General features: G+C 33.0%; 1 protein-coding gene across 9 annotated transcripts in view; it reads left to right on the top strand.

Moving 5' to 3' along the window:
* LOC117793298 (cAMP-specific 3',5'-cyclic phosphodiesterase) overlaps window positions 1-8,588 on the top strand; it is an 89,664-nt gene extending 81,076 nt beyond the window's left edge. For all 9 annotated transcript variants that reach the window (XM_034633619.1, XM_034633610.1, XM_034633602.1 and 6 more), the window contains 7 exons: window positions 73-166; window positions 5,250-5,572; window positions 6,400-6,664; window positions 6,886-7,000; window positions 7,619-7,781; window positions 7,852-8,220; window positions 8,296-8,588. In XM_034633619.1, coding sequence (XP_034489510.1) covers window positions 73-166; window positions 5,250-5,572; window positions 6,400-6,664; window positions 6,886-7,000; window positions 7,619-7,781; window positions 7,852-8,220; window positions 8,296-8,475 — 1,509 coding nt within the window. In that variant the 3' untranslated portion in view covers window positions 8,476-8,588. The remainder of the gene's footprint in view (window positions 1-72; window positions 167-5,249; window positions 5,573-6,399; window positions 6,665-6,885; window positions 7,001-7,618; window positions 7,782-7,851; window positions 8,221-8,295) is intronic.
* Window positions 8,589-14,180: the final 5,592 nt, after the last annotated feature.

Raw genomic sequence — 14,180 nt, 5'->3', positions numbered from 1 at the left:
GTTATTAATGTATCGATAATTACCAATCGAGCATTTACTTACTAATCCCCTCTCTCCCTTTTGCAATTGCAGTTCAAACGCATGCTCAACAAGGAGCTCTCACACTTTAGTGAGTCCAGCAGATCAGGAAATCAAATTTCCGAATATATTTGTTCAACATTTTTGGGTAAGTCACACCGAAGATTTGATGCGCTTGCAGAACACTGAATTACATTTGCGATCAATTGTTTCAATGACAGATATATGATAAAGTGAACCGATAACACTGACAAAAAAGACCAACTTCTAAAATCAAGAACATTCATCTTAAATATTTTGTTCTTAAAACAATATTATTTTAAGCCCAAATTACTAAAACTAGGATTATTAATCTAAAAAATCTTAAAATCTACATATAAGAATAAAACTCTTAAATTGTTAGGAAAGTATAAATAGGTACTATTTCGTATCAAACAAATAATGGCACCGTGGCGCCCTGGTTAGCAGCAGAGTAGGCGGCGGTTCGAATCCCACTCTTAACAAATTAAAATAACATTTATTAAATTACTAAAACAGAAAAAATGCAATTAAATCAAAATTTAAAAATAAAAAAAAAATTATAATTATAAAAAACATCTTTTTTTTATTTAATGATTTTAATTTTAAGAACATTTATTCTTAAAATAAGAACTTGGCCTTATTTAAAATGTTCTTAAATTGAAGATGTGCTCTCTTAATTTAGGAATTTTATGTTCTCGACGCATTGTTTAGACCAAAAATCTTAGTTCTGAGACCAAAATCTTGATTTTAGAACATTTTTTTTATCAGTGTAGAACCAAATTCGGTCAGGAAGTGTAAGACCAAATACAGAACAAACCACAACTTGCATACTGAAACTCGATTTTGGACCAATTGTGCCTATGGCAGCTATATAATATGGTGGTACGATCAAAAAAAAAAAAGAAAAAAAAAATGTGATCTGCCTGCAATATAGAGGAACCTACATACCAAGTTTGGTGTCTCTAGCTCTTATAGTCTTTGAAATCTAGGTGTTTATATAGACGGGCATTGCTTTATCGACTCGGCTGTTGATGCTGATTAAGAATGTATATACTTTATTGGGTCTGCCACACTTTTTTCTGTAAGTTACGCCCATTTTTTTGAATTTGAAACTCAGAGAACCCTATACCTTTTTAACCATAAGAAAAAACATTGATTAAACTGTTATAAAATGATAGAAAACGAGAAGTTTTTATGAAATTAATATCATTTGCCATCAGGCATTTCAGTAATAGATTGAGACATTAAATGGTGGCAACTCTATTAGTCACAGCAATCGCACTTACTTATCCAATAAGACGATAGAAATAGTAAGCTATATCAATCAGCATTAAAATGTCAAATCAATTTGCAAGCTGAGAAATCTGACGTAGCACCACTCGAACCACCCCCACCAACCGCCACCAATAGCCAGCGAGACCGCCAAGCGGGTGGAGTGGATAACTACTTATAAGTCGAATCAATGGACTTGGCAATTCAGATCCCAAATGCAAATGTACTGAAAGTTATTCAAGAACTTGCGCGGCTTCAACTTTTCTTTTCTTTTTTATTCTTTGACTGCAGTTGATGACATTCGCATTGTTGCCTCGTTATTGTTGTTGTTGTTGTTGTTGTTGCTGACGCACAAAAGTATGCAATAAAATCGCATTAACAACAGCAAGTACCTGCTACCTACCCCTGAATTCCTCTCTTCCCTTCAGCAATTAGAACCACAACAAAAACAAAAGTAAATGCAGAAAGTTTTGTGAAATGAGAGAAGCGCAGTGCAAAAATAAACATAGGCAAAAAAAAAGAGAAAGAATGGTAGAGAAAAAAAATGGAAAAGTTAAAGCAAAATAAATTCTAAGCAACGACAAAAAGTGAAGGAAATAAAACTTAAGCCAAAGCCGTCGAATTGAAAGTGCAAAATTAAATTATGCAGAGCAGCATAAAAACAGATGAAGTGGAAATTTCATTGTTTAACGTACGAATCCAATGGCACACACCCAACACTGCCAACTGCCAGCTGCCACCTGCCACCTGCCTCTAGCCAGCTGCCACCTGCCTCTTGCAACAGAGCCACGTTTGACTTTGCCCCCAGGACGTGTGCACAAACAAAGGCGCGTAGAGCGAAAGAGTTACACACAAAAACAAAACAAAATGAAATAAAATAAAGAGCGAAGAGGCAACAGAGAAAGAGAGAGAGAGAGAGAGAGAGAGAGAGGAGGGCGCATAACTAAAAGTGTGGGTGTGGCCAGCTGGCCAGAGTTAAGGGCCAACATATTTGCACATTTGTCCATATTTCTGCTTCGCTGAGCCGGGCCAAAGGCATAGGCAAAGACTAAACTGAACTGAACTGAAACTCAACTCATCTCAGCTCAACTTAAATGGCCAAGTGGCCAAGTGACTGAAATGGTTCACTTGCTTCGCTGGCTTGGCCAGGCCTAAACTGTTTGGCCATGTCATGCCTACCTTGCCACCGCTAGAGTTTTTTTTTTTGCCCCTCTCTGCTTAGTTTTTTTATTATGCTTGCTGCTTTTTCGGGCCTACGCCTTTGGTAGTTGCCTTCATTGTTGTTATTGTAGTTTATCAAGCATAAAATCGCATTTGGGCCAAGCCAAGCCATCACTTTCACCTACACACAGACACAGACACACACACACACACACACTCATGCGGCAAGGCCTAATGTCCATTTGTAACACTTCATTTGAAACAGAAGGACGACCAAAAAGTCACACACAACAACAACAACAACAACAAAATAGCACAGGACAACAAAAATGTGTCAGCCTAGTCGATAAGTCGCTTCAAAATGCAGTCACCTCTCACAAAAAAAAAAAAATAATAAAAAAATAAAAACAAAAGAAAGAACGAATCGAAAGCAGCATTAAACTTTGTGCGGCCACAGTGCGTATACGTGATGCCCATGGCGTTAACTGCGATTGTGAATGCGATTGCGATTGCGAATGCGAATGCGACTGTGGTTGGAACTGGAACTGGGGCTGATGCTTAATTGAAACGACTTTACAGGCGCTATGACACACACATGTAGATAGCTTAGCGAAAGAGAGAAGAAAAGCGATAGAGAAAGCGAGTAAGAGATAGAGAGAGGGACAGAGATTGTGCCTCGCGGCTGTCGCATATGTTAATCAGCAAAAATCGTTGCAAAAAAGCAGCAAAAGCAAAATGATAAGTCGAGGACGCGACTTTGAGATACCCGTTACTTATTTTAAATAAAACTTACTGCATACACTCAGGCGCTCGCGTTGCTCAAAAACTTTAAACAGCCATAGTTATCGATAAATTTCAACGATTTTGATAAAAACTAAATGAAACGCTGTATAACATAAAAAGTAAAACGAAAACTCAATCATGAAAACTGTTTCTCCGATATGCCGGAGCGAAAGAGAGCGTGAATGAATTTGCAATTCTTATAGTCTCTGAAATCCGATAGATCCTACATACGGGCAGACAGACAAAAATGTTACATGCATTGTCGTGTTAAAAAAAACTGCAACGAGTGCAATATACCCTTGTACTCTACGAGTAACGGGTATTCAAAAAAAACAAAACTCTGACACGGATTTCAGATTCAAAACTCAAAACCAAAACCAAATCGTATGCAAAATATGTACATATGCCTATTCGCACATACATAAAACATGTGATTGTGTGCGTATGTGCCGTTAAAAAGGAATGAATAAACAAGAAGAAGATGTAGGAAAAGGAGTAGAGGAACAGACAGCTAAAACAGCTTCGGGGCACGCTGTCGAGCTGCCACGGATAACATGTGTATTCCACGGTATAATATGCTAACCGTTTTTTTTTTTTTTGCCAAGATTTTAAGAGTGCAGAGTGCGATTGATTAAATAGCACATACTCTACAGACGATTTTAGTATATCTGTATAAGTATGCCTTAGAACTCGACGTGAATAGGCTAAATAATATCAATAGACCAAAAAACATGTTCCCATGAGCCATACTCAGTCCAATTATAAATTAATTTTTGGCATTTGTTGCAACTTGTAACTAATTGAAAAACATGTACCCCGCAGGTAATTCTGTAGTATCTTTTGTGTAATATATGCAAATGTATATGTAACTAATTCAAAAGATTCGAAGAGAATGCATAATAATTCCAATATGTGTGCAATTGATATCATAACAGATACCCTATATGATAGTCTATAGTATCTCTTTATACCCTGTGTTTTAATTAACAAAATTGAATTTATTTATATGCTATTCCTTAAGATTTGACAATGAAATCTTCAATAGTGAAACTACCAAAATTTGTAGGAATTCCTTAAGATTTCATGAATTATTGATTGATGTTTTAAATTCTAAAACATGGACAAAACCTTAAAATTTGTGCTTGACACGCATTAAAAGGATAATGAGCATTCGTGATGGGAAATAAACAGGTTTTTTATATGGATATATCGTATGTTGATAAGCTATAAATTATATATACGAGTATCTGTACTACAGCATTAAATGCTCACTTGAAAGATTATGTCAATTGAATTTGACACTTTTCTGTTCTGTTGTCAATGTGGTTGTCATCCATCTAAGTCATTATTTGACTTTAAAGAGGTCACCAAAAAGTCAATAACCGATTTTGGGTAAAAGCGTCGAGTAAATAGAGCGTAGTATCTAGAAGATATAGATACATTTGGCAGCCACCGTTAAGGATACATTTGGCATTTTGAAATATACATGAACTTTTGATATTTGAGTGTGTGTAACAAACACTCACAGACAAAAACTCACACACATACACCCAAAACTCAGCAGACTTTTGCAGTGCACATATTTCGAATATTTATGTGTTGGAGTGTCTCACTCCCCCCCCTTCTCAATGTTGGTGTTGCCTCTATGAAATGTGGCAACTAAAATTCAACGCAATTCGAATAAATATTAATTTATGCACAGGCAATTTGTTTTTTGCACTCGCAACGAATAATACAAAAAATAGCAAATCGGATGGGATGAGGGGGAGCGGTAGGGGGGGGGGGTTGGCAGCCTAAAAGTAGGCAATGGAATTTTGAATTGGGAATGCGCAAAGTGTTTTCAAGTTTTTGCAGCTTTTTAACTGCCTTTTGAATATTTATGCATGTTTAAGCAGCAACAGAAACTTTATATAATAGAAAATAAGACGAACCACATATCGTATACGTAATATCTTGTATGCATGAATTAATCATTGTGTTCTTTTCTTTTGCAGACAAGCAACAAGAGTTCGATTTACCCTCGCTACGCGTTGAAGAGAATACGGAACCTATTCAACAACCGATCAATCCACAATATCCGCGGAGTCGATCGCCACGCGGTCCGCCCATGTCACAAATAAGCGGAGTGAAGCGACCGCTTTCCCACACCAACAGCTTTACAGGGGAGCGTTTACCCACATTTGGCGTGGAAACGCCGAGAGAGAGTGAGCTGGGCCCACTACTCGCCGAATTGGATACGTGGGGCATTGAAATATTCAAAATTGGCGAACTCAGCTGCAATCGTCCGCTTACCTGTGTGGCATACACCATATTTCAGGTAAATAAATCAATTAAATTAAGATCAAGAATCAGTTTAATCGATCCAATAAGTCATTAGAAAATCTATTACTTTTTTAATCGGAAAACTATTTATTTTGAATTAAAGATTTAAGCATTAACATTCATTGTTAGAACCAAGGCTGCAAACCGGTTCTGAACTGATCCTCATTGAACCTCGTTTTTCAGCAGCCTGCACCAGATCATGAACCGAACCCTTGAAATTATTTACTTTGCGAACCCAAACCTAAACCGAACCGCTTTCTAAAACAAAAGGTTGGGTTCGAAAAAAAAAATAACGTAAATTTTATAGTTTTCCAATATTACGCAATTATTTGAGATTTCGGATTAAAATAAGTCATATTAAAATCTTCAAAGAAGTTACAATTATCATAAAAGTTTAATTTAATTAAAAAAAAAATTTTTTGTTTGTTCAAAATGTAGAGAAAAGTGTGTAACAATAAAAAAAATTTTTTGTATGAAATTAAACCAAGGTTCGAATAATATCAATAAATAATATTGAAGAATATAAAATTATTTGCGAAGTAAGTTAAAGTTTATCTTAAATTAAAAAAAGAAATCATAGTTTGCAGCTTATATATTTATGATTTCAGCTTAAAATAGGTTGAAGTTAAATTAGGTGAATTTAAGAGAAATAATCAATACTATAATATTTTAATCAATAATAAGTTGAACACAGTATAAGAAATAAAATAGTGTTGTGAAGTGACAAATTGAATATTTAAAATGCACTTTACAACTTTATGTTATAAAATTTCAAATATTTTGCTAATATTTTGAATTTTGCTCTTTCTCTTTGTGTTACAGAGTAGAGAATTACTGACCAGTCTTATGATACCACCGAAAACTTTTCTTAACTTTATGACTACTCTGGAGGACCACTACGTCAAAGACAATCCGTTTCACAATTCGCTGCATGCCGCTGACGTGACACAGAGCACAAATGTGCTACTTAATACACCGGCATTGGAGGGTGTATTCACACCTCTCGAGGTGGGCGGGGCGCTGTTCGCCGCTTGTATACACGATGTTGATCATCCTGGTTTAACCAATCAGTTTTTGGTTAATTCAAGTGAGTTCAAACCCTACATATGTATTAATACATAGTCATTGGCAGTCACAGTCTAAAAATTTATTAAAAACTCACATCTTGTAACATGTTTAAGCTAATTATTTGAACAATTTAGCATTGAAATAATTCACTAGAATGAACATACCGACTTTGAATAAATTTAATTTTTTTATATTTCATATTCCAATGACTACATATAACTTTTTGGATTTATTTAACAGGTTCCGAACTAGCATTAATGTACAATGACGAATCTGTTTTGGAAAATCATCATTTAGCTGTTGCCTTCAAATTATTGCAAAATCAAGGATGTGATATATTCTGTAATATGCAAAAGTAAGTCAACTTTGGAGGCAAATAAAAGATTACTATTGAATTCATTAATAGGCTATTTCTACGACCACTCACATTTGCCACATTTGCTCACATATGAATGTGGCTCATATTTGGCTTTCCACGACCAAATGTGAAACTGTTAAGACACCCAAAGCAAATCAGCTGTTCGGTTTCCGTGCACAAATTATAAAAAGCTGACAATAACAACATTTTAATATTTATTTTAATTTTATAATTGGCGCAAATTTAATGCCTACCGTTTTTTTTTCAAGAAAACAGCTGGTTAAGGTGATAATTGCTTTTTTTCACGAGCTTATCGATAAACATCGCGTGTTCGATAAAAAAATACTGAAAATCGCCGGGGCGAATGGCAAAAATTCTTAACATTCATTATGAATGAGCCAAAAAGATCATTCGGATTTTGTACTGAAAGTCCACATTCGGGCCGAATGATGAAAATGGCGTCGAATGAGCCAAATGTGCTGTCGTGGAAATTGGCTATAAATTTACATTCAAATGTTAATAGCTATTTAATAATTTTATTTAAATTTAAATTTATAAATAAATATTAAATAGTAAAATAAAATTAAATTAAATTAAATGATTAATGTGTTGCAGGAAACAACGCCAAACATTGAGGAAAATGGTTATTGATATTGTGCTCTCCACTGACATGTCCAAGCACATGAGCCTGCTCGCCGATCTGAAGACTATGGTGGAGACAAAGAAAGTCGCCGGCTCTGGGGTTCTGCTGCTTGACAACTATACGGATCGCATACAGGTAAACTAGACTTCTTTTCTTATCAATACTAAACTAACTCTCACACACGCTCTCTCTCTCTCTGTCACAGGTGCTTGAGAATCTGGTGCACTGCGCTGATTTAAGCAATCCCACCAAGCCATTAACGCTTTATAAGCGCTGGGTGGCACTGCTTATGGAGGAGTTCTTTCTACAGGGCGACAAGGAGCGTGAGAATGGCATGGACATTAGTGCGATGTGTGATCGACATAATGCGACAATTGAAAAGTCCCAGGTGGGCTTCATCGATTACATTGTGCATCCGCTGTGGGAGACCTGGGCTGATCTGGTGCATCCAGATGCACAGGATATACTCGATACGCTTGAAGAGAACAGAGACTACTATCAGAGCATGATACCGCCATCGCCACCACCATCGGCAGCCGATGATATACCGCAGGATGAAAAGATACGATTCCAGGTATCAAAATGGTTTCAGCAACCTTAACTCCTTTCCCCCATCCATATTCACAGTATCTTACTCCTCTTCTCTCAGGTCACACTGGAGGAGTCCGATCAGGAGAATTTGGCTGAGCTAGAGGAGTGCGACGAAAGCGAGAGCCGGGGAGATGGTGGCTCAAGCACCACCACTGGCACCACGGCGGCGGATGGTGGCTCGGCCGGTGGTGGCAAGCCGTCAGGGAGTCAAAATCAAGCGCCACACGGTGGAATGTGACGGAGAGTCGTGGGAATTTATCGCAAATTTACGGAAAAGGCACACAGCTTCTTCCTAATTCGTTAGTGACTACAATTTAGATCAACAACAACAAAACAGAAACAACAACAACAGCAACAGCAACCCAAACAAAACTAAAAACAAAACAACTACCACAACAACAATAACGTCTAAAAAGAAAAAGAGAGAGAAAAAACTAAAAAAAAAAAATTAAAAACAAAAAGAAAACAACAAAAAAAAACATTATATATATATATAAAAAATAAACAATTAAACAAACGTTTAAAGCGTGAAAAACCAAAACAGCAATAGCAAAAGTACCGTTTAACTTTTAGTGAAAGTAAACGGAGAAAAGCAGAGAAGGGAAAAATAAAACCACACTTAGGAAATTAGAAATTTACTTGATAAAACTGAGATGATAAGGAATACACTGAAAACAAAAACAAAAACTAGAGAAACAGCAAGGCACGGCGTTGAAACATAACATTTACATAAGAAAATAAAAACAAAAAGCAAACAATATTAATCTAAAATCCAAAATCCAAGACAAAACAATAATGCACTGCAAAAAGGAAAGCAAAAAGTAAAAATCAAAACGAAACCAATAAGAACAAGGATAGACGATTTTTGTTGCATGTTAAATTTTTCTATAAATTCATTTTAGTTCTTTTTTATTTTTTGAATTATTTTTAGCAACAAAACAAAATTTAGTTTTTAATGATAGCAAACAAAAGCAACATCAAAATTCTGTTAAATTTTTTTTGTTTTTTATTGTATTGACAAAATCTAAGGCCAAGAAGGCAACTACAACAACTATAACTACAACTACAATAATAATTATTATTATTGAGTTTTTTAAGCTAATTTTTAATTGAGTAACGCTTCAAATTTTATACATATGAAAAGAAGCAAAAACAAAATTTTTTGCATGATTAAATTTAAATTTAAATTATTAATTAATTTCGAATTACTTTTAAAACAAAAAGATCTTATTAATGTTGACGATTGCGTTAATTGTTGTTTAAATTTGAAATTTTATTTATTGAAAAACGACAAAGCAAAACAAAAAACAAACCCTAACTGCAATTAAGTCTATATACCTGTAAGCCACACCTTTCAACCCGCAGACAACCCAGTGAATTAAACTAAATTGAAAAAGCAAAACAAATTGAAGATAAATTCATAAGAAAACAAAAAACATAAACATAAACAAATCAAGCATATGTACAGTCTGCAGCTAAATCTATAGTTGTAACTATACTAATTATATAGATAAACACATACATATGTAACCAAACACATGCATACATATATATATTTATAAATATAATATGTTGTTTTTTTTTTTTTTAATTATTTGTAAATAATTTAAATGTTGGACTCGAATTTAAACAAGCAAAGCAGCAATTGCTTGCAGCTAAAAACTAAAAACTATATGAAAACTAAAAAAAAAAGGAAAAAAAAAACAGGAAAAACAAAGCCAAAAAGAAAAAAATTACACAAAACACACGTTTAACTTGCTTAAAACTTAACAAATGAAAAAGAAAGAAGAAAAAACTATTGTTAAATAAGTCAAAAGAAAATGAAAAGTAAATTCGTATTATTTATTTTTGTTGCTTCCAAGTAAAACGCTGTCTTCGCAAAATATTATTTTTAACTATAGAAACTAATTGAGAAAAGTATGCCAAAACGTTGTTTTACATTTGAATTAATTCGATAACTGATTGATTGTATGACTAAGTTGCTTTTTCAGACATTTCAACAACAGCAAACACTAGAAAATTCTTCGATTGATTTCAAAAGCGAAAACCAAAAACTAAACTAAAAAATATAAAAGTCATTGGCTATATACAATTACCCACACAGTTAGGCATACAGATAGATACATAAATACATATATATATATGTATATAGATGTATACAAATATACGTTTATGTATCTATATATATATATTCATATTTAAATATTAACGAGTCACATATTCTCACGCTGGTGCGTGATCGTTGCAAGTGGCAGGCCAAATAAAAAACGCATAATTTATTATGTTATTATTGTTATTAATTTATTAATTCTTTTTTTTTCTAACTATATACACAAACAATGTATGCTATACATATACATAAATATATTTTATTTGTGTTTAAGCGGGCAGGATCCGTGAAATTGTGTTTTATATCCTGTGCCTATTGATCATATATATAAAGGAAAAGAATTTATTTCATTGATGTTTGGTCAGTTCAGATGTCTGTCTGTCTGTTCGATTCCGAGAGACAATTATCAATTTTCCATGCTAAAATTTTCCTACCTGTAGGCTAAGAAAAACTGACGAATAACATAAGGAAACGTGTGTGAATACAATTGGGCACAGGATATCTGCCAGTCGTGCCTTTTCGACTTGAACAATCTTGTTTTTTTTAATATTCTATATAATTATACACACATATATATATATATATGGAAATGAAAGTTAAAATGAAATGAAAATGAACCTTGATGGTCTAAAAATATCATTAAAATAATTATGCACTTAAAAAAAATAATATACATTAAAACTATTTATATTGTATATGGAAAACAAAAAGCGAGTTGAGCAAGTTGTTGTAACTGAAGAAAGAAATAATAAAAACCAAAACAAAAAACAAAGAAGATAATTAAAAAAATTAAAAAAGAAGATTATTTAAATAATACTTTATAGCAATTTAAGCAGCATTGTAAATGTGCGCTTCAGATTTACTTTCACATTAATTAATTAAAGGAAAAACTTAATAAAAAAAACGAGAAGGTATCACAAAATATGCATGCGTATATATATGTATATTTAGGTATATATAAATATATGTATATGTATATGAGTACATACAATAGTTGGAAGCAGGGCGCAGTCCATGGCAAACTGAAAGCTACTTTAACAATTGAGTGAAATGAAATTACAAATAAATGAAACAAAACAAAAAACCAAATGACTTTTTTCTCTACGAATTCTCGAATAAAATGCAGCCTAGTTATACAATAAAAAATAAAAATATATATTATAAATATACAAATATATACACTAAATACAGAAAACATAAGCTTAAGTAATGTAATGTAATTGGTTACTAACTACGCGTCAAAGCACTAAGATTGATGTATAACAACAACAACAACAACAATTACAAGAACATTTCATACAAGCACACAGATACACACACCCATAGACAGACAGACAGACAGACAGTCAGCTAACTATTTTCAACATATGATAGATACAGACACAATTTAAAGCTACAGATACAAAGATACTTACGTATGTATAGCGACAGTAATAAGCCATTTACATATACATTAACTACAATACATGCGTATATACATATATTATATATACATTTGTCTATATATAAATTATTAATATATAAATAATACTATGTGTTACAGTTACTTACCTATATGTATGTATCTAACCAAGTGTTGTACGTGTATTGTGTGTGTCTCACTGTAATTAATGAATTTAAATACGAGTTCTTAGCTCGAACCAAAAAGAACAACCAATTCATAAATATATACAAATGAAAGGAAAAAAAACAGCATCAATTCTCGCATTGGTAAACCAAAAGCAATTTACATATAAATTTTAATAAAATAAAAAAAATTAATTAAAATTAAATAACTAAATATCAAAGAGAAACTCTTTGTGGAAATGATAGAACTACAATTGTAAGCCAAGGCATTTCTTTTCGTTCTTCTCATTTCCTGTCTCCCCCACTCACTCTTTCTTTCATTAACTTTGTCTTTCTAACTCATTTACTCTCTTGCTCTCTCTCTCTCTCTCTCTCTATTTGTCTCCCTCTGCATCTATCTATTTCAATTTCGATGGCTGTGCCCAGTTTTGACTGAGATAACAGCATCGTTTCGTAGTTCATATAGTTAGGAAGGACGTCATACTCGAATAAGCCAATTTCCCTATCGATTGGCGACATTAGGAGGCGTGCCAGTACAGTATATATCAGTGTATATATCTATATTTATGAGGTCTTATACATACATACATACATATGCATATAGAATTATATACAAACTACATTTTTTTTGCTAGTAAACTACGTCCCATTAAATGATATACATATAGAATATATTATAAAGGGCAACATGGGTTGGCCAAATTTTTGAGAGTATTACACGTCGGAGTCAGAGAATTATTAGACTCAGCTATAGAGATTCTGTTTCATTGTTGTGCTGGTAGTTGTAAATGGTAAATACATAACTTACATATACATGTACAAGTACATACATATATAAATATATATATATATAGATAAATGCGAATAGATGTACGCGATTATAATGCGAAAGACACACACACAAACACACATACAAAGAAAGAATGCTGGCTAGAAGGCAACAAATAAAGAATGCAATAAGGATAGAAAGAAATTTAAAAAGTATACTGCAACAAAACGGACACAAGAGAAGTTTTGTACTTAAATGAAATGTAAAACACCAAAAAATTGAAAACAAAACTTAGAAAACAATCCAAGAAAATGATTGAAAATTAAAAGCGAAAAGAAAACCAAATTAAAATGTGCGCAGGCGACGGTTGTTATGGAAAAAACGCTTGAAATAAGTGAATAAAGCCCAGAGAGAACTCTGAGTGACAAAAACGAGCAGAGATATGAGATATGTATATTATATTATATATATATTTAAAAAAAATATGATAAAAAAAAATTGTAACGCTGGCGTTACATGGATGCAGTTAGACATTTTTTTTTTTGGAAATTTATACAATTATATACAAGAAAAACAAGAAAACAACAACAACTGACAGACAGACAGATAGACGAACTCAACACGCACACACAGACACACACATCACAAAGCCATGAAAAGCTACATAGATATCCCACAACACGAAACGATATCGAAATCGAATGCGAATGCTAAATGAAAATATGCGAAAGGTGTGTGAGGCAACCAAAAGAGAAACGAATTGAACCGTTAAAATGCCAAGTAAAAATAACAGCTTAAAGAGTTTAATTGTAAAACTCTTTGTAAAACAAAATAAATACACATAAATGAGAAAAACTTACCACTGAATTTGATCAGGCGTATTAGGGTGTATTTATAAGATGAACAAAATATATTTATAAATAAATGTAATACACATTGCATTATAGAAATTTATAGGTTTTTTTTGTCGGTCTCTGTCTCTCGAAAAATCCCAAAAACCCCATAATTGTACATATATATACAGATATATGTACGACTATATATATGTGTGTGAAATAAGCATTAACATTTATGAAATGAAATCTAAACCCATAAAAATGCATGCAAATCTCTAAGAAAGAAACTAAAGTATAGTATTGAAATGTAATTGAAAGTAAAGCGAAGCAAAAAAAGCTAAGGAAATGGCAACTTATTCAGTTGGTAACTAATTCGCAGAGATACATAAATCCTTAAGGCATATTGTAAGCCCAGAAATTGGCATACCACACAGATATGAAAAGAGAATATATGCAAGCATAAGATAATAAAAAAAAAACACAAAAACCAAAAAGTGAAACAAATGAAATGAGAAATTAATAAATCTAAATGAAAAAACATAAATAAGCATTTTATTTATATGTTTCTTTTTTGTGGGGTGGGACGATGGGGAAAACTAACAAAAAGTTAAAATATTAGTATTATTAATACTTCTTCCCTTTGAATCTATTATAAAGAGATC

The sequence above is a fragment of the Drosophila innubila genome, chromosome X (genome assembly GCF_004354385.1).
Source record: "Drosophila innubila isolate TH190305 chromosome X, UK_Dinn_1.0, whole genome shotgun sequence".
In the NCBI taxonomy this organism is placed as follows: domain Eukaryota; kingdom Metazoa; phylum Arthropoda; class Insecta; order Diptera; family Drosophilidae; genus Drosophila; species Drosophila innubila.
This window is presented reverse-complemented; position numbering and strand designations above follow the sequence as displayed.